This window comes from Phaenicophaeus curvirostris, chromosome 1 (assembly GCF_032191515.1).
Source record: "Phaenicophaeus curvirostris isolate KB17595 chromosome 1, BPBGC_Pcur_1.0, whole genome shotgun sequence".
Taxonomy (NCBI): Eukaryota; Metazoa; Chordata; class Aves; order Cuculiformes; family Cuculidae; genus Phaenicophaeus; species Phaenicophaeus curvirostris.
In genome coordinates, this window is record NC_091392.1 from 172622674 (window position 1) to 172644662 (window position 21989).

The window sequence follows — 21989 nt, forward strand, 5'->3', positions numbered from 1 at the left end:
TCAGAACACCAAGTTGAATGAGGACTTCTGGAAAGGTCTGGTTTACAATGGTAACACAGACACAGTCCTGAACACAGAGTCAAAAGGAATACTTGCACAGACGTGGGGAAAAAAAAATTCAGCATTCAGTTTCCTTTCACTAAGTGCACTTGTAATCAAAACCATAAACATCCATGTGGGGTGGGGAAATATTTGCTGTATCGCTGGTCTTATTCTAGTCTGCAATCAGAAAATTCTGCCAACAAAAAATTCAAAAAGAAAACACTAAATAGTAGTATAAGAAATTATCTAACACTATGCCATGTGGACACAAAACCATTATCAGAGCCAAAACAGGGAAGCAGTGAGTTTAGGTGACATTTTAAGTGAAGTGGAATGCTGTGTGCAATCACCCATGACAAAATTTGGCATTCAAATCTCCATCATCAAAGACACATGCATATCCAATAAATAAATGTCTGTGATTTTACTTGTGAATGACCAACATCTCCACCCCCACCCCCCCCCACCCCCAAAAAAAGAAAGTAAAGCATGGTAATAGGTAGTTAATAAACATATAGGAAAAAAAATTAAAAAAACAAATACAACCCAATTCCTAATTGAATATAAACAAACCAGAACTGCTTGCAAGTAGTGCAGAAATATAACAATTTAATAAAGTCTTAAAAATGAAATTGTCCATGAAGCAACTCAGAATATACCCATAAAAAAAGGGGAGTATCTTCACTCGAAAGTCAAGACCTCCACACTATATTTATGCCATACGCTTACATTTTGGAATAAGATATGCGGAACTGCACCTATTTTTTTATTATTAACTACTACTTTACAAAATAAATAGACCATGGCATCCTTCAAGTTATACAACATGGTCAAAAAATTACGATGGTCAAAACATACTTACAAATATTAGGAACTTTTTAAACTGCTACAAGATAGAACAAAGCTCTAATATTTAATAAAATTGAACAAATTTTAAGTCTACATATAATGAGTCACAAAGGTAGGATCAAAGCAAAAAAAAAAAACAACACCACAAAAATCTTTTCCATGTCTACATAATGCAAAAGCACTAAATAATAACCCCATATTCACACCAATTTACTCATGTTCACAGTACTTCCCTTCCCTCCTTGATAGGGAAGGAAGTCCTTTCCCAGGTTGGGAGATAATCTTTGTTGAGGTTGGACTGGAACTTGAACTCATGTGAGACAGCCCTTTCACTGAGGACTCAATTTCTATCCTCTCCCTGGACAGCAATGATGAAACTCAAGGATTTATGATGCAATTTCCAATGGCTGGGTCTCACAGCACCTAGCAATGAAGATTGCTGGCATAAACTAATGGGTGTTTGACATCAAATAGAAGCCAATTATGATCCTTTAGTAGTCAAGAAGGTTCATCATCACTGCCCTAGGGTGGAAAGGTGCACTAAGGGAGCCCCATCAGGAAATGAACAAACATTACTGCAATAGCTCAACACTACTGTTTTCATTTTCTCCTATATGAAATTTGAACCACAGTGGAAGTCCTATCTGAACAAACATAATCTAGGGAAAGAACAAAAATGCTCCAAGGAGATCAGAAAACAGATCAACACAAGGAACAAATGGAAAAAGGAAACAGGATACTATGACATAACTACAAAAAAGTTTTCAGTAAAATATTTCATATGTCCTGAAATTAAACAATGACATAAGCTTTCAATACTTAGCAAGTATAGGGAAATGGAAGAACAAACCCAAAAAGAACATAATTAACGTGCTTCATAAATATAGGAGAATCTGAAACAATATTTCTAATCCAAGATTATTTTCTGTGATATTCTCCTGCTTTATAGCATGTCCCAAGTTAGAAAATCCTATGTTGCTTGATGTTTAGTATGTTGGACATAAACAATAACTGCACAAAAACATAGGGGAAAAAAACCCCAAACACTCTCTCTATAGCCTTCACATGTTTATCACGTTATTGTCAACCAAGTCTTGCTCTCATTAGAGAAACTGATATTCCACTTTAGCAAAGAAGCTTTTAAACAAGAGACTATACATAGTCTTCAAATAATAAATCATCATTGTATGCAATTATAATAAATAACAAGTGGGGGGGAGAAAAACAGTGTAATGCTCTGAATATCCTACTTTAACTGTCAACATTTTTTCAATGTAAACTCCAAATAGAACACGTTCTTAATTTGATTTGTCGAGCTGGCAATAACTTGCAATGATATTTTGCAATGCCTAGTGATACAGACAGAAAATTGAAAGCCATTGTTTTCTGCCTACTGAGTATAATTTATCTCCTCTCAACTGAAATTTGCCTTTCAATTTATTAAAAAGTAAAATGTGGTTCCTTAACTACCTTTAAATGTTAGTTATTTCATTTCAGCTAAGGGCCAGTAACTTTCATAGGAATAGGCAACTTAGGCTGCAGTCATCTGATAATATTCCAACCTGGATACACAAAGCTAAAGTCTGAAAAAACTCTGTAGTTTCTCAGAGAACAATGGTGCTTAAGAGATTCTTACTAATAGTTTAATCATGATAAATGCTTCTGCAATGTTTGTGTCTAAATATCGCCTCTTGAAAGAAGGCTGGGGAAATAAATTAACTACTTTAAGCATTATCCTGACAAATCCTCAAGGTAAATTCTGTGTAAAGGTATGTATGATGATGCTCTGTAAAAAATGTAATAGAATTTAATGCAGTATTTCCAGTAAGAAAAAAGTTACTGGCAAGAAAATTAAAAAAACAAAACAACAAAAAACCCAAACAAAAATAAAACAAAAAAAACCAAAAAAACTTTTAAACCTGGCAAGACAGAGGTAATCAAAATCACCATAAATTGGTGAGATGGGAAATGAATCACATCCCAACAAAATAACCGCCTGAATCTAAAGTATTCAGCCTTTTGTGGAAACTAAATCCACACTAGCACCTTTTCTGATTAATAAATAAATATGCACCACCACTCAGGATGAAGAGTAATCCAAATTACTCAGCCTTCATTTAATTCATTTAGTCAATCAATAATTATGAACGTAAAATTATCCTACTAGTACAGAAGCCAAAGAACTACAATTTTGTCTGATGCAACTATACAGAGACACTTTTTTCTATAGTAATCTTAGAACTGGTTAAGTAGACTGTATGATTCTCTTTTAACAGCCTTGTTTTCAGTCAATAAGGACAGAAGCTAGATAGAACCAGCCAAAACACATTTATCTACTGCACCTACTTAATTATTCCACGGGAAAGACTTCCTGCTTGACACACAACACACAAAGACGACAGTGTGATGCCAAGGCTGTCCAGGCTGAAGAACCATTAAAAAAAAATGGCACCCAATCCTTTTAGTAAGTATTTGTCATAAATCAAGACACTGGAATGAGTTGAAAAGCTCCACAGAACAGACATGCAATAGTCTTCTCCAGCTTAAAGAGGCAGCTGTAAGCTTTTACTGTTTAGTGGTTCTCAGTGTTGCTCTTTACAACACTGGAAAGAGATTCAAACATCTTCAGAAAGCTCACAGGATTTTACTTCTTTACTTACCTGCAACGGGTCAGCTATAAGAAAGTCCTGAATTATAGTTTAAGATAATTCAACATCTGTAGAAGCTCTTGGAGGTCTATGAGGTACAAGACCCAACATTACCACATTTGAGCTCACAAATGCCAGCATGAATTAACTGTAATCTAAGATCGTTTACTATTTTCTTCCCTCAACTCATTCCTTATTGGAAGGAAAGAGCTGATGAAAGCCACAAAGTGCAGTACCAAACAGATTATAGAAGAACTAGGATTATAGATAATCTAATAATAATTTTTGCCTTTTTACCTCTTTAGGTAGAAATGCAGTGCAAGATACAAGAAGAGGAAACTAAGCTGAACTACAGACAATTTCATAATTAGTATTTTTACATTGATTATTTCCTCCATGCAATAATGAAAAACAACAACAAAAAAAAAGTGCAATTGTACTGTAAATGGCGCACAAGGTCGATCACGTGACTAAGGAAATGCAGAACGTATAAGTGAAAGAAAGGACTTGGCTTTGGGGAAAAATGTCACAAGATAAGCATTTGGCTACACATTTACATAATTTATCAAGGAAGTAAACAGTCATATAAATTAGAGAATAAAATCAAGACTTAAAGTGTAAAGCATTATCTTGACTTTATTTATTGTTTTTCCACATAACAGGCTATTAAGTGACTCAGGAAGGCCCTTAATGTTCCATGCTTTTCAGTCGCTAGTATAACCTTACATGTTTTACAAGAAAAAAACAAACAGTTCTTATTTCTACAATGGCTTTTCAGTGATTGTTTTCATTGGTATTCCAATACTTCCATTAAGTGACCCTGCTACATTGAGGGAAATAGAAGGATACAGTGCTGTAGAGTTACATACAAAAAACTCAGAATAATTCTAAAACAGAGGAAACCAAATGTGATTTTATTATTAAAAAGTATTTATTAATTGCATATTAAACACATTTTGGAAGCACTAAGAAAAATAACCCCAGTTTTAGTGTTGTTCTATATATTTATATGGGTATTGTACACGATAATTGAAAACGAAAAAAATCCCCACTAGCTTTTTTTTACCTTAAGTGAAACACAGCTTTAACATCTATACTTCTAACCATCAGAAAGATAAATAGCGGCATGTTAGGTGTCAGAGGGACCAAAAGCAAACAAGGACTCAGGGCAAATTGGGTGATGGACAGTATACAACCAATTATTAAGGAGTCTTAAGATGATCTAGTAACTTTTTTTCCCCATTAAAGTGGAAAGCAAAACATATTCTGAGAATATCAGACAGATTCTATCCACAGTCAAGAGAAACAATCCATACAAAGCCACTCCCCTAAGAAACCCCCACAACCAAAAGCACTAAACCTGTACTAATTCAGTGTGGTTCACTATTAAGAGTCAGCAGGGCAGAGAACAGAGTAGAACGTTAACCAATGGGGCGGAAGAGAAAACAAAATTATATGAAACCTACCAGCAATGTAAAGAATATTCATTAATTTACCGGTTTTGGTAATTATAATGGTTGCCAAAAGTAGACAAGAAGCTCAAGTGCCTAAACAATAGGTCATGTCAACAAAATAACATCATTGTGATATTTCGCCTGTTTCTTCAAGTGACTTGTTGAGCTGCTTTTTTCTTTTTTTCCCCTAATTCTAACATATAAATTAAATTTATGCCTTTAAGTCAACTCATTAAATCTTTTCTTAATACCAACAACTCTTTCAAAAGGGAATCTGAAAACCTGGCCATATTAGGACATCAGAACTCCCACACAGTATATTTCTACATTAGTAACAAGTCATAAGTTCAGGCAGTTAAGAAAGACTAAGCTACCGGGAATCTACCTGGAAGGACCGAAATAAAACTCAGCATAACACAATAAAACCAGTTCATTGTCACCAATAACATACACCAGTAAAAGAAAAGTAGTTATTGAAGCCAGTTAAAAATCTGCTTTATTCTCTTGTAAAACAGAAAGTGCTTAAATATTATGTCAAAAAAAATTAAGAATTAAGCAGCACAAGAACGTCATTTTGCCTCGGTGTGCTATCCAGATTTATATATTAAGGTGAACACTGAGAAAAAGTAAAGTGACCAGTGGTGTTCAGTTTAGAAGACAAACATGAATATCAGAGCATGATTCCAAGAGAAACACGAGTATCAGAGTATGATTCCAATGGGTGATTAAGAACTGCAAATATGTAATGAAGACTAGATTTATCATACAAACACAAAATAAAGTGAAGAACATGGCGTTAATCAACTTTCTCCTACAAAAATGCTATAGCTTCAAAGACCTTTTAACAAAAAGCCACTAAAATCTCAGAAAGAAACCATAAAAATTTTGTTTACTGTAGAGATAAAAAAAGAACCTTGAGAAAGGTTATCTTTCATTTCAGAATGGACTGAAAGGTCCTTGGAAAATCCTTATTTCTCCCAAGCAACAACCGAGGAAGCCTCTATGACTAGACAGGATGCAGTAAGACATTAGGGCATTGCTGTTTGAGTGGCAGAATCCCCTCTCCATACAATGTACCACCATCTTCTGTCAGTTTTAATAAGCTAACTCTGAAATGGAACAAAACAACCTAGGGGAACAAAAAAGTGGTCCATTTCAGTCATGTGGCTACATGACTAATGATCCAACATGGGAGGAGAGGGAAGAGGAAGAACACGTGGCCAGAGACAGGCAGAAGGCAGCCCTCAATATTGTAATCAAAAGTATGACACAAAGGCTGATTATTAATCCAGAAAAAGGGTCAAAATAAGTACAATCATGCACTAAGAAAACAGCAACTTGCAGCTCAGCTGGTGGGATAAGAAAGAAAAAAAACAAGGTAAATATTCACAGAAACAGCAATGCCCCATCAGCTGGGAAGAGCTTCAGATATCTTTCTACGTAAAAATGGCCAACTCAGAGGGTTTAAGAGCATCTGAGAACTATAGGTAATAGCAAGTTAAAAGAGCACTGGTAGGAAACAGTAGTTGACTGTTAGCCTCTGCAGCAGTAGTAATATGGCTATACAATCCAGAGGTAAGAAATTAAAAAAGCGCAGTCAAGTCATTAAGGAATCAATATACAAATATGAATAATTTTTGTGCAGAGTAAATAGTAAAGAAGTGTGCATTCCTGATACATTTTTGCAATCAAAATGTACCTCTTTTTCCATGACATTCACAAATAAAACCTTTAGAAATTTTCAGCCTCCATAAGGCTAATAAATTTTAAACCCCATAAAACAGACTAAGGCATATACCTCCACCACAATATTTGGCAAAGAAGAAACCACTAAAATGAGAATAAAATCATGACACAAAATTAAGTGATACAGATGGCTATTTTTGGCCATACATACATACACAGATACTAAAACAATTTTAAAAGACTGTTTCCTAACCTTTACAGAACAACATATGATGTATGTAAAATAAAACAGAAAACTGTATTTAATATTGTAAGCAACAACTTTTTGAAAAAAAATACGCATGAAACTGGCTGACAGGTTGATTATCCATTTTCAAACAACACAATCGAAATTTATTATACAGGAAGAATAACACATGATAATATACTTTAATGAAGTTTCATATAGACAATTAAAAGTGGAATTTTTTTTATGCATCCACTTAACTATTTTTCTACACATGCAACTAGCACTCTTTGCATGAGTAGGCATTAATTTCTGAAGAGTTACATATTCTTTACAGACTATAGTTTGTATTTTTTAATACAATTTGTTATCACATACCCATGTGTCTGCATGAACAGGCCTGATGTTGCTGAGAAGTACCTCTTCATAATTTCCATAATCACAGAATTTAACAACTGCAGTTGTCCCAGAAGAATGGAGAGCTTCGATTTCTGCCCGGTAGAACTTTAAAGAGAAATTTTCAAAGGTCAAAATACTACTTGAAATACCGCAAACAGCTTAACATATACCTTTTTGTACATATATACGTCTGTGTGTGTGTGTGTGTATATATATTTGGTCTTAGTCAGTATTATATTTAGAATAAAATTTGTAGCAGGTATTAAACCAAATATATTAAACTTCCACATGGTAGACTGCAAGGACATAGTAAAATGTATTTAGAATACTCACTGAGAAAATACACAGCTTATGAAATGAGACTGAACATTTTAGAGACTTGTTTTCATTTATCTGAAAGTAGAACAACTTAATACTACCACTAAAGCTGTTGTATACGGAGAAGTGTCACTGTAAGACTTTTACCTAGAATACATATATCAGTAAGTGCCTATCAGCCATATACATTATGCATACTAATATATACCTATTTAAAAACATAACAAAATATGATAATGACAACTTCTCCTTCAAAAAAAAAAATCCTTTTTCTAACTACAAAACTTGATTTTTTGACATTTATGTAGACACAGAGCAGCTTTCTTGAAGATATTCAATCACTTTTATCTTACTGAACAAAAAGAAATCTCTGCCTCCCAATAGTAAGCTCATTACTGTATATTATCATCACATTTCAAAATTGTCCTAGATCTGAGCATTTATTACAACTACCAAAACAATAATAAACCTCAAAAAAAACCTCTAATGTGATGAACACTTTTCAGGTAACAATCTGTGATTATCTCGTATCTACTTATTTTGCAAGTCTCGTATTTAAAATAATTTCAAAAACTCACTTCACAGTAATGCAAATATGCTTCTAAAAATAGGAAAGAATTCTCTAAAATGCCATTATATTTCTCACTAACATATCCACTCAATCCACACATTCCTGTTTCGAAGTAAACTCACAATATGTTTCCACTACGAAAAATTTTGCATGCCTTGCCATCTATTTTAGTCATACAACAAAAAAAGAGAAAAACAAAGTCATGCTGCTGAGCTAATGCTGTCTACTTCCTCTAAAAGAGAAAAAAAAAAAAAGGAAAGAAACCCTGAAAAAACATAAAAAATGACAAAACCAAAATGGGGAATGGTGGGAATGAAACCTATTCCAAGAACAATGATACTTAAGGTAGTTCTCAGGTTATTAGAAAGGATCAAAAACTGAAGAAACTACCCAAGAAGAGTGGCAGAGAACTCCTGAACAGAAAATAACAAATCAAAGAAAATAGCCTAAAAGTTTTCTAGTAAAGGAGGAGATGATTCAAGTGTCTTGCTGGAAGAGAAATCTTGTTAATTAATGGGAAAAACAGCTGAATAGAAAGTATTTACATTTTTTAGATTAGTAAAACAAAATTATCATGCAGCATAACTCATTTGTTCCACAAATTCTTCTGCTAATGGCCTACTAGTGGAGATGAAAAATAAGCCTTTTGCTGTTTCCTTTCTGCGATGACTGAAATGAGAAGTTTTTTAAACAGACATATTCCTGCAGACTCTTGTCTTCTCTTGCGCTAGTAAAGATTGCACATGGACTTGTTCTAGAAAAAGGCATTACACATCTACAGTTACAGACTATTCCAGACAGCACAGCATCCTGTTTTTTGCTCCCTGTGCCTCTGTGTCAGCATACTTGAGCATGCAAGAAAAGATTAAAAGGTGTAACTTGAGGTACTAGTCATTTGGCAAAGCCATACCTTGTTGTCTTCCCAATAAAGAGCAAAACATTCATCTCCTGGTCTCCAATTCTTTCCATACTCCATGTGAATCGATGGTTCTAATATTTTCTCTGGTTTGATGGGCCCAGATCTCCTTTTGGGACCAGTGTTGTAATACAGCATTTTATCATCAAAAGATGGGATTGTAGTGGGCCCTGATGATTTGATTGGGCCTACTCGTCTTCCTTTCTGAAAATGTTCAGCATCTCCATTTGGTACAGCATTAAAATTTTCAGTTCTACCAGGATTTTGATAGTCGTTAACAGCAAAATGTTGCTCGCTTTTTACCATAAAGGCATCATTACTTATTGTTCGCACCTTCCTATCACAGAAGTTTTCAGAGTTTTGTATTTGGTTTTCCCTTTTCCCACGTTTCTGGTTATTGTTGTCTGTATTATCTTGAGCAGCAGAGTTCTCCTTGAATTCTGTGAAAGACACCCCTTTTCCTACTCTGCTTTGCATACCATTATCCCTTTTTTTGAACGTAATGTCACTCGGGTGAGTGGCTATGGGATAACTCAAATCCTTTGGCCTATCATTTCTAGGATAATGTTTGTCACTTTTATTTTTTTCATCTGTCCAGTGTTCCAAAGAGCTGTGCCTTTCAGGACCTCTGTTTCTTGGTAAGCCACCACTTTCCAAAGCCTGCCTTGAATTTTGAATATCCCTTTGAAAACGAGGGGGTTTCTCATTCCTTGGTTGTCTCATGTCATTGCGAGAAATGTGTCTTGAATGATTCTCTTTGATGCCATTCTGTTCTGTATTCATAACTTTGTGCTGTACTTGATGTGGTGGCTGAAATTGCAATTTTGGTTCTAAAAAGAAAAAGAATATTTCAATTATTAACGTTTCACACAAATATATTTCTGAAATAGTGTTTCAGACCCTAACTGATAAAAGCAACAGTATTATCTAGAGAAATATGCAGTATTTCCCTGCTTATTGCAGAGGGGTTAGACTAGATAACCTTTACAGGTCCTTTCCAACTCAAACCATTCTATGATTCTATGATTTACTTCTGCGATACAGAAATGGAATAGTACACAGAAAATTTAGCAGAGACATCTGAAATGTTATTCCTAGTTGTTGAAAAACATACTCTGCTCTGGGCTGTACCAGAACAAAACCATTTACCATTATGAGAAAAGCTGGGCACAGATTTCCAAGGGGTTACTCATTTTTCCCTGTGGACATCAATAACTCATTTGAATAACAGCCACTGAAGACAGAAAAGTAGAATTACAACATGGAGAAAGGAAAAGGGTGGAAAATGAGGAATGCTCTTAATCTGAATTGAAACCTTCTGTAAAATAACTTGCTGACAGCTTTTCAGCATAAAAGACAACTGCAAGAAGTAGAAGTGATAAAATGAACACAGCTGACAAACTGTAGATAACGGGTATAGTAAAGCCCAGAACTCTGGAGACCCTGATCAATGAGCCATAACAGGAACCGCTCAAGCATTATCTTCAAGAGATTCAACCAGAACTCTAACTGATGACAAGAAAAACAATATTATCATGGATCTCATGAGAAAGAGCAAACTTACTATGGGATGCAGGGGAGGAGGGGAACTGTGGGGATCTGTAGAACTTCTTATGGAATTAGATTTTTTTTTAGGCAAACATGGAATTTTTAATGGTATGTTTAGATGAAGAGCCAAAGCAGGGGAAAGAAAAAGACAAATCCAGGAGGAAAAAACATGAGAAAATAACAAAGGAGTAACATTAAACAGGATATTAACAAGTAAGCAGGCTCTGGGTCAATACACTTGCTTCTGAAAATCTTCTCTGATTCAGTTCTCTATTGTGCGTGAGGGGACACGTTTATAAACCTGCTGGCAAACATCAGAGAGGATAAGCTGGTAAACTGGGTAAGAAAGACCTGGCTGCTGAATATTGGAGAGTCCATGAGTCTGAAGGCCATCTACCAAAGAGACAAGATGTCTGGGCTCAGATACAGGACAGACCTACAAAAGCAGGTTCATGTAGCCCTTCTGCAAACTTCAGGTTTTACTAATCAGCAAGTTGGACAAGAGGTGTCTAACTTGGTTATCAGAGGTCAAGGGTCTATGCAACAGGAGAGATCCAGGTGAGTGTGTGCATGTGGGTGGCTGAGTATAAGACCTGCTAGCAGACTTAGAAGCAGACTAGAAGAGAAAGCATTAACTCATTAGAAAAATTCCTATTTATACGAGTAATTTTGTGTCATGTGGGTGCCTGCAAAGGTGTCATTGTCTTGCCTGTGCCCATCCATGGCAGCCGGCTATGGATGTATTGCGTGCAGAAATCTGAAGTGTGTGCATGGACCTAGTGGGACGATGCACCCAAGCTCTCTGCTGCCCAGTTCTGAATACACACCTCTGCGAAGGAAAAACTCCGAACTTCAGTTTACATGTTATTGTTTACATGAAACAATGAATGTCAGTACCTGACAACAAATGTATCAGTTCTCATCATTACTTGTTACAGAGTAAGCTTAAAATTAAAATGTAAATGTTAGCTTTTTTAAAAAAAATTACTTCCAAGGACCATACTACTAATACCTCACAGAACTTTTATTTATAAAATTTACTACACTGGCTAATAAGAATCTAATTTTAGTTTCACGTACACATGATACATCATAACTTGATTAAAATGACTTAGTGTGGGGGTTTTTAAAGAGACATATGCATACATAAGGCACAGTATCTTGATTAAAAACACATCTTACTGCAAAACTTATGATTTTGAAACCAATAATGGTTTTAGTGTATGCATGCATAAATATATATTAATCAGACAGAACTAAGTTTCATAAATATTAATTTCCTTTTTAAAATTTAACAGATTACTTCTTAAATCTTGTAATATATAAATTATTTTTTAGACAAAATCCTTAAGAGTTTAAAAGCACCTCTTTATCTCTCCTTTACAAATGGAATGTGAAAACATTGTTTTTCTTCTTTCATATCTGTAACTTTTGTGCAGGTGCCTTCATTACACTTTCACACTTTTGTATAAATCTAGAAGATATTTATCATCTAGAAAGGTTTATCTTCCTAACTAACAATCTTCCTTCATGACTTCCTTAATTTATACCTCTTCTGCTCTAATAGCACAGGCCTTGAGCTTGCACTCTTCCTATTTTCAATCTAATCTAAACTCTCATGTCTATTCCTTATATTAACTACACATGAAATGATTGAATTACTTGAATGTTTACTGTCTTGTATATAACATTAAAGAAAGATGTATAGAAAATTCTAAAATATATCATTATAAACCATCTTATTTAGTACTTCTTAACACCAAATTCTTTAAACAGCCATTCACGCAGGGGAAGTTATTCCAACAGTAAAAGTAGAAATGGACTAAAGAGAAGATTGGGCATGTTAATATTTTGCTAGTTGGCAGGTCTTTAGGATTTACTTTGAATTTAAATGTGTCCTCTGGAGGGCTGCACTTTGACTTTTTTCTAAATGAAGAAACATTTTCTGAGCTAAGATGGGTAGTCATCTCAGATAGTAACTAGTATGTACAAGGATTTTCTACAACTGCCCAAACACATCCCCAAAGCATGCAAAGCAGTAATAATACTTAAAGCCTTTAGGAAAAACTGAAACACATGCATATTCTTCTATAATTGGAAAAAATCTACTGAAATTTCTATTCAGCTACATAGCACATAACAAGAAATTTTAGCTATTGTCTAGGCGTATTAATGAGAATAGCTGATTTTACTATACAAAAAAACATAGATATAAAATAGATCAACTAGCAACCTATTTCTTTCTAATTCTGGGTATGCATCCTTAGTGGAGAGGAAGCATTTATCAAAAGCATAAAGTCCTATTTTTTCTGAGGAACACCTGAGTGAAATGTTAATATGAGACAATAAAAAAAATTCTGCTAAAGACAAATGTTTGCAAACACTCTTACCCGGGCAGAACAACTTTCGTAACTTATCTCCTGCAGACAACACTGGTGACAGAACACAGAGGTGTAGTTGCAGCTGAATTAGGTGGGATGCTCAAGAAGCAGAGTGAGGGGAAGCAAGAGTTCACACGATCCTGATGTTACAGAGCATCATTCAAACCACTACAAGAATATGGTCTGTAGTTTTGGGATGCATATTCAAAGAAAATTGATAAATGACTTTGTTGAAAAAAGACAGAAAGCAGACTGAAAAAAAAAGGCTGGGAAAACAAGATGCTAGAAAAGCTCATGGATAAGATACAGGTCAGTGTTCTACAAACAGCAACCAGAAAAGTAAATTTTGATAGCTCTCTGTCTGGCAAAAAAAAGGCACAATTTTATACAGCAGTTAGAAGCAGAGTATAGAAAATTCAAATTAGAAATGAATAATTTTTTTTAAGAAAAGGCTGATCTTAAATTGCTGAAGAAATTAACCTTGGAATTGAACTAATTCACCACCTTTAAATCAAAAGTGCATGTCTAAATTTGTTTCTTGGTCAAAGCACAGAACTGTTTATGTTGAAGCAAGCAACAGAGATCAGTCTACAACTTTTTTCCTCCTTCTAAAGTGGCTCTGTTAACAGACTACACAGACATACTACCTCTCACTTTTTGCACAGGGGGTTCATTTTAACAGAAAGAGCATGCCAAATCCACGCAAGCGCAGCCCGCCTCGTGGGATGATTGGAGAGGCTCTTCTGCACAGTCTGCAACAATAAGATTTTGGTCTTCTGTGTCCTGGGTCAATGCTCTAACCAAAATCACTGTTATGTTTTTCACCACCCACTTTATAACAAATAAATAAATAAATATTACGCAGTTGATTCTTTCAAAGATGTAGATGTCTGCCAAAAGCCTTTGAGGCTTTGGATCCTGAGCAGATGGAAGACCCAGTCTGTTCTCAGTCCCCAAGAACCAAAGAGAGAGAAAATATCTGAAATGTGCCTAGTTCTCAGCATTTTGTCCGTTATTTCTTAATCCTACAGTCAGAGCTCTTAGCACTGCTTTGTTCTCCCTGATAATCCTTGTGTTTACTTATTTAAGCTGGCAGAGATGGATGAACTATTCCTCATAACAAAAGAAAAATAAGAAGAAGATTAATGGAAAAATCTTTTGTGTTCAGGAGTAGAAATAATCCAAATGCAAGCAAATGCAGCCAGCTGACAGCAGGTTTGTCTACTATTTTTGTTATCTCTCACAGTCAGTAGGTTTTATTCTCCAATCAAAACTAAAACTACTTAATATCAACACAAATATTTTAATAGGTGTCACCAACCATTCACAGTTAAAAATAAATAAGTCAATCTGCATTATAAAACCATGGGTTGGTTTGTTTTACTACTTTGCATTTCATTTAAATAAAGTAATTTTAATCGATGCGATGTTTTACAATTAAAGAACTAGCAGATTGTGGTGTTGGGTATTGAATACTTTTGACAGCTGTAATTACTTAAAAAATACTTCTTTAGCTCTGAAGAAAATAGACATTAAAACCCCCCGACAGGACACCACTTACAGGGCAAAAGACTAACATCTTACTTTCTTATACCTAATTTGTACTTCAAGAACATGGAAAAAAAAAATGATGAAAATGTTTAATGTCCTGTCTTCTCTCTAAAAGGGAGTAGAAGGTACTTCTAAGCAAAGTACAAATGTATTTCAATTCATAAATATTTTTTCTACTTGGTTTGGGTCCTACTATGAGAACGTATCAAATCAAAGATAACAAATTAAACAACTGTTCTGCAGTTTCTGTTCAGAAACACAATCAGCTAGCCTGGTTACTACAGATCCAATAGTGAATTTAGAAAATCTCAACAGTACAGAGGTTTCAGGTGCAAGTTTACAAATTTGCATCAGCTAATGCAGAAAGCTGGCGTATTTAAAAGTTATTTTCTTTAAGTATTTTAAATTTCTGACAAATAAAGTGAAGACCCATGATATAAACATTCAATCTACAAGTAGCTGTTTTTCATAAAGAAAGCCATAAACTTACAGTTACTCACCATAAACCATAAATAGCATACATAAAAATGGAACACTTGTAACTTGTTCACTTTCTACAAACTGTCTCAATATGACTTTGACCCAACTAAAATATAAAACACTATTTAGCTATTTAAAACCACTTATCTTGCAGGCCAAAAAAAGACACTTGCAATGAAACTACACCTATATATAGTTTTTTTGATAGCAAATACTATAAGCCATCACATTCATAAGTAAACAGCTTTCTTTCACAGTTAAATCTCAGCGCATCATAAAAATTTTTATCAGCAGCAGAAAGAAGGCATTTGCTAGCAGGTTCACTAACCCCTAAGCCTATCTGTTGAGGCAAGTTTTCTATGACTAAACGTGTCCTTTTCTTTGCTACTCTTTCCCCTTTTCTGGATAAAGGCATCCTCTGTCCAGGTTTAAGAACTGAATTTCTGACTGCTGTGTTTCCTTCCACCTAAATATCCTGACCTTTAGTTGCAACAGGCTGCAAAAATTATTCAAACCCGTTAATGCAAAATTCTGCACGACTCAGGCAAAGAGCAACTGTAAATGTGCAGATCAAAGCTCCAAAAGATCGAACAAAAATAATTCTCTAAAAGTAAATGCTAGGCATTTAATCTAAAGCAGAAAGTCCTAATAATTCTCACCAAAAAAAAGAGAATTTGATCCACTGACAGAGTCTGCATGGTTTCACATTTACATTTCTAATTCAATAATGACTCTCAAACATAACTAACCTTAAATTAACACCTTTAACCTAAAAATTCACTGCTATAGCAAAAAAAAAACCCCAAACCCTAATATTTACACATTTTAATACATAAAAGCTACAAATGAAAATAATACATTCAACAAAAGATCTGTCACTCGTCTAATCAGAGTAATGGGGATGTGCTTACTGACACTAGAGTCCATTATTAACAGTCTACAAAGATTATTGTGGAACTTAAGTTAAAAAAAATTTTACATACAAATGCTTTCATTCCTTAAACGCACTCATTCCTTGGGAAGCTCCAAAATATCAAACAGTTCCTATAAACTAGCATAACCTTTATTTCACCCTTTATAGGGAGAAACAAAACTACTATTCTATCACAAAACCTTCACAACAAATAACGGATGTAGATATTTTCATTTCATGATGGCCACTGAAATACCTCCTAGGCCACAGTCAAAAGAGAAAATGATCTCCATCTATTACTCAGCTTACTGCAAGTTTTGCTTTAATATTACAGCCGCCTCTACAGACCTCAGCATATATGGCATTTCAACCTTTTCCTTTTAATGCACCTGTCTGTTAAAGTTGCAAAAGTACTGAATAATGACTTACACCTAAAGAGATATCTCTGTGCATAGACTACATTATTGTATGGCTTCTTAAGAAATAAAAGTAACTAAAACAACATTAAAGAAAAATCACAGATCTTTTGCATTAAATCTGAGAGATTATTTCCATTTCCTCTTTCTAAAACCATGCTTTTACCTCAGTTCTTAAAGTTATTAAACAAGAAAACAAGGAGAAAGTAGTTGCTTAATATTTTACAGCAGCCAAAATGATTCCACATACACACACCTCCAGAGAGAAGAAATACAAAAAACAATTAAGCTTACCACAATAACTAAACTCTTAACTGGGCGGCACACAAAACGTGCTGTTTATAAACTGAGGAAGGATGACTGTAGTTATGTTTTTTTCCTTTATTTACTTCTGAAAAAAAACTGCAAGTACATGAAAGTTGTGAAAGCCTTTATCAAATTAGATTAACAAATCAGGATTTATATCACTTTATTTCAAAATTACTGACTTCTAGATATCCAAGCCTAAAATAAAAACCCTAAGCTCTTCTATAACCAAGACAGCAGTAGAAACCACAGCATGATTTATTGACATCTTTCAAAGGAGAGAAATGTTTTAGATGACGAAGTCAGGAAAAAGAATTCCACCAACACTGTCCAATAGTGGTTCCAAATACATTAATTCCAATAACTCACCCTCAACTGTTAGAGTACCCATTTTGGATTCCAAGAAATCAAACAGTGTGCTTGGTGCAGATGGTCTGGCATTTCCTAAGTCTTCCTCATCTTCAGGTCTTGACCGGCCTCGGCCCTTCCCTTTACCTGTAGACATCAAAGGTTATTTGTGAGCAGGGAATAACATGAAATAAATAAATAAATAATTTTTTTAAAGAAGCATGCATACCTTTATATTTGATTTATAAATGTTTGTGTTTTCTATCTTGAAAAAGTTCTATCATGAACAAAATTGATAGAGATATTTTCCATTCAAGAATAGTCAAATCTCTGACTTCAAAAATTTTGACTGAGTCCATTTCTAAGTATTTCATTTCAGGTTTGCAATTTATTCTAACTTGCAGGTAAAAAACATGTAGATATGCTCTTCTATAACTACAGTAGTAATCCATCATACACCAACTTCTTTGCTCATAAACACTGTTTTAAAGTATTTCCTTTTGAGTCTTACCTCTAGGTGGTGGTCCCTGAATGGGTTTCTGTTTACTGCTGTTCAGAAGAAAATTTAATGCCGCCTCTAGGCTGTTACTGTTATCCATAAGTGCCTGTCTTGCTGCATCTTTGCTGAAACCCATCTCTGTTATGTGTTTTAGAGCCTTTTCATCAACCTGAAATAAAAAAGTTACATGCAGAACTAATCATAAGATACAACAGAGACTCTATGAAACCACCAGGTTTAAATTTTTCATTAATTTTCAATTGAAACACTGTTTTGTATATGATAAATATTTCAGTTCTACATAAAACCTTCACGTACAGTCTCCTCCTAGGTCCAAACAATCAACTATTACAGAATTTTTTAAATTATAATGATGATGATTTTTAATTCATTAGTTTTCAGTTCTAATATTATGCCGTTTCAGGAACAAATTCCCTTAGTCTAGCTTTCCCTTTACTGTACATTGCAATAATATGACAGACTAATATACTTTCTCTGAGATTAAAAACTGAAAGGAATCTCTCAAAGCAACACTGGTATAAAAACTAGCCAGTTGACCCTGTTTGAACTCTTTCATAAGTTTTACAGACAATATAAAAAACAGTTGTACACTATTTAAAATATAGGAAAAAAACAATCGCTAAAGGTTCTGCAGAAGAAAAAGAAATACAAACAATTAATTTCCACACCAATACAGGCTTTCTTATTCTAAAGTGTATAGAATATGACACGAAAAAGGCAAAGCAGGAATCACAGAGCATAATAACTTGCATCTGCACCATGCTTTAAAGCTCTGAAGTGAGAAACTGCCTCTTGCAGTGCTGACAGATCTACAGTCATTAAAATATGAAATGGGACTAGGCGCTTTATCTTTCCTCATCCTGTGGCCAACTAACATGATGCCAGTTATTCATCTACTGCAGCAGCTTTAATCAAATACACGCTTAACTGGAGGCCCATGAACCTAATATTTTGCCTCCAGGTTCCAAATAGCCATATTACGACTCTCCAAAAAAAAAACCCCAAACCCAATGGAATCTAACCTCTAATGTACATAATCCTTCTTTCTCCCACTGTTTAAAAGAATAAAAACTGTATGATCTTTGAGTTCTCTTCCAACCCAAACCATCCTATGATTCTATGATATACAGTACCTGTCATGTCACCTATTGATAAAAAAAAAAGTCACAACTTGAGACCCAAGGGAACAACAGTTTCTCAGAAACAAACATTATGAGAAAGGACGTAGTATCTTAAGTAGCTTTGAATGTCAAAAAATCTCCCTTCAATATCATTTACACAAACCTTGCTTTTCCTATACCAGACTGGAAAGACAAAAACATTGTAGGATGTTAAAGAAGGAAGATGACTGACATCCGCAGTCTACTGTCTGTCTACAAATGAAAAATTACTCCTTTGTAGCTTGTTTTGTAGTTAATGATACAGTGCTTCAAGTTTCTTGGAACCAGGTAACACACCAGTTGGACAAAAACCTTTAACTGTTCCTAAATATGCAAACAAGGCAGCAATATACAAGAAAATCAACAACCAAACCGACTCAACATCACAGTTCTAAAAAGACAAAACAAAGTTGTTACTTATCACTTTAAGATCTAAGAATCATTACTTATAACTAAGGAAGGTCCTCTCTATAGGCCTAGCAGGCTCATATTTGTTTTCTTCTAAACAGCACCTAGATATGCTAAATGGCATCACTTTTTCATTAACTTGGAAGTAATGCCATTTTACAGTGCAATGTAAGAAAAATTTCTTAGAGTTAATATAAAAGACAAAAAAATTATACCTGAAACAATTAATTTAAATTTTGTGGGTTTTCTTGGTTTTGTTGGGGTTTTTGTCTGTCTGTTTGGGTTTTTAAGTCTATTTAGATTGAGACACAGTTGTTGAGAATGACAAGGTATAACTACTGGTGCTACACCAGGCAGAGGGGTGACTAAATGACCTCTTGAGGTTGTTTCAAGCCCACATTGTTAGAATTCTATATTGACATTTCTGAGCACAGTGCTGAAGGCAGCACTGCTGGAGGCTCTCTCCTTGCTGTGAGATGGTGACATACTTATACAAACAAAATTATAACAAGTAGTTAATGTTCCTAAAAGTCTTTTCTTCTCATTGTTAAATCTTTGGTAAAAGTAAATAAAATGGAAAATATTCAACCTGCGATATTTATAACCAATATTTTAATACTAGTTTACTGAGTTACTAAACTGCTGTGATGCCTCCTTCAGTCTGTTTCATGACTCAAATCAGAATCATTAATCATTATTGCACACTTGGAAATTCCTCTCCGAGTTGTTCTTGATAAATACTTCCTCCATCATAAACTTTTAGACTGGTGAAGTAATCAAAACAGAAACTTCAATGACTGCTCATCTTAAACCCACTGAGTTCAACGCAGTGATCACAAAGAACTCTTTCTCAGTAAGCATAAAATTATGAAGTACATTAGAAGGTGATGTTTTGGATTAAGGGGCACAGTTCAGATTCTCCAATGGTAACCCACCTTACTCAAAAGGCAACATTACCTGTAAACATGACATTCCCATGTCAAACAACAGAATTTCTACTTTGTTATTTTAAATATCGCAGTACCACTTAGTTTTCTCAATGTCAAAGAAATAGTTTGAAACAGATTCTTAAACTCTGTACTAAATTAATTCAGAAGAAAAGCTACATTAAAGGACTATTTGATGTGTGGAAATTGAAGGATAAAAGTCTTCCTGCCTAAGATGAAACTAACTGTTAAAGTTATTTACACAAGAAAATAAAACTGTACTTTAACATCACATACCACATATACCACAATTTTTCTTCAGTGAGGCCTTTGTTTTAAATTATACTGGGCAAGACTACGCTATTTTTTTCAAGTCACATTGAAACTCATAACTATTTCAATAAGGCACAAAATCACCCTAAGTATTCTAAATAGACTTCAAAATTCTTCAGGGTCTTTTGTGGTTTTCTGTTACACTTGTTTTTTTCTTTTTTAATAGTACACATTTAAGGTTCCGTTTAAGTCTTCCACCTTACCAGTTCTCGGTAGACACCTTCATTCTTTCCCTCAGGTTTTGTTATCTTCTCCTTTTGGAACAGTTCCCTATTTCGATTACCTCCAGCACTCACACTGAGATTACTTCTGCTATTACCACCACCTCCTCCAAACGTCTTGGTCTTTAGATAAGCACAAAAATAACATTTCAGTAAACAGAACTTATGAAAATAAGCCTTAATATTTAGCTAGTAGAAAAAGTGCAGCAAATTTGACGCAGCTGTATTTTTTTATGATTATGCTGAGCATCAAATAAAGCACTAATTTACACATACACACAAAAAAAAAGACTAATTATTAGGAAGGTATTTTTTTTCCCCCTATGCCAAAATGAGGCTGTAAAAAGGTTATGTAATACTTGGTTTTATGACTTACCAAGCAAACATGAAAAATAAACTAAAAGGAAAACCAAGGGAGGGCATAAAACCCTGACAGATTAGAATTAAAATTCCTAGCTATTTTTTCAGACTGAACACAGGGTAACTGGAAAAAAAGGCAAATTAAAATTGATAACCTGCATTTATTATTTAAATCTCATTAGCTAAATTGTAAAAATTGCATTTTTTAATAATGGTATCAAATAAAAATCATATCTACATTAAAATATTATGATACATTTATTAGCATTATTAAAATAAGAACATAATCATCAATCCAAAAGGGCTTTCACTTCTTGATTCATGTTTTTAAAGCTACATGAGCAGAACTATAAGCAGGCAAAGATCAGAAAGCATTTAGGACACAAATACTTGAAGCAACAAGAAAAGATCAATCATAGTAAGTAAAATGCTGCAATACGTGCATTCTAACCTCCTTGCTCTTTGCTACTTCTGCAATAGCAGCTGTTCTCTGCTTTTCAAATTCATCATTGTCTGCAACAGCTTTCACAGTATTTGTCATTTGCAAAGTCTTTCTGCGATCAAGCTCTCTGCTATCCACTTGTACGTGAGATGCACATTTCTGAAAATGCAAAAGAAAGCTTTAACTCTTCTGCCTATTCTCGTTTAAAAATATATAAAGTATTATTCCATTAGAAGAGCATATGGTTGGACAAAAAAATACGATAAGAAAAACGTACACCTACAACATCAAGATATCTTTGCTAAAAGCACATTCCTCTGGTTTACTGGAAAGGCTAAATAGCATGACTTACATTTTATTCTCAGTGCATGATGTAGCTGATATGATTCTTGTAAACACCTTTAGCGTTTAAGAAGGAACTATGTTAGTGTCTACAAGATCTGACCACAAGAATCAAAGGCTCTACCTATCAAATAAAATTTTAAATTTCAAACTGAGAGGAAAGATGTTAAATATACATTAAAACAAAGTGACAAGGATCAACGCATTTTTTTTTTTTAAAACAGG

At 34.3% G+C, this 21989-nt stretch overlaps 1 protein-coding gene across 2 annotated transcripts in view; it reads right to left on the reverse strand.

The window, feature by feature from the left end:
* TDRD3 (tudor domain containing 3) overlaps positions 1-21989 on the reverse strand; it is a 104542-nt gene that overhangs the window by 18213 nt on the left and 64340 nt on the right. For both annotated transcript variants that reach the window (XM_069880569.1, XM_069880578.1), the window contains 6 exons: positions 21432-21581; positions 20603-20743; positions 17564-17720; positions 17074-17199; positions 9104-9939; positions 7284-7409 (listed from right to left, as the gene is read on the reverse strand). In XM_069880569.1, coding sequence (XP_069736670.1) covers positions 7284-7409; positions 9104-9939; positions 17074-17199; positions 17564-17720; positions 20603-20743; positions 21432-21581 — 1536 coding nt within the window. The remainder of the gene's footprint in view (positions 1-7283; positions 7410-9103; positions 9940-17073; positions 17200-17563; positions 17721-20602; positions 20744-21431; positions 21582-21989) is intronic.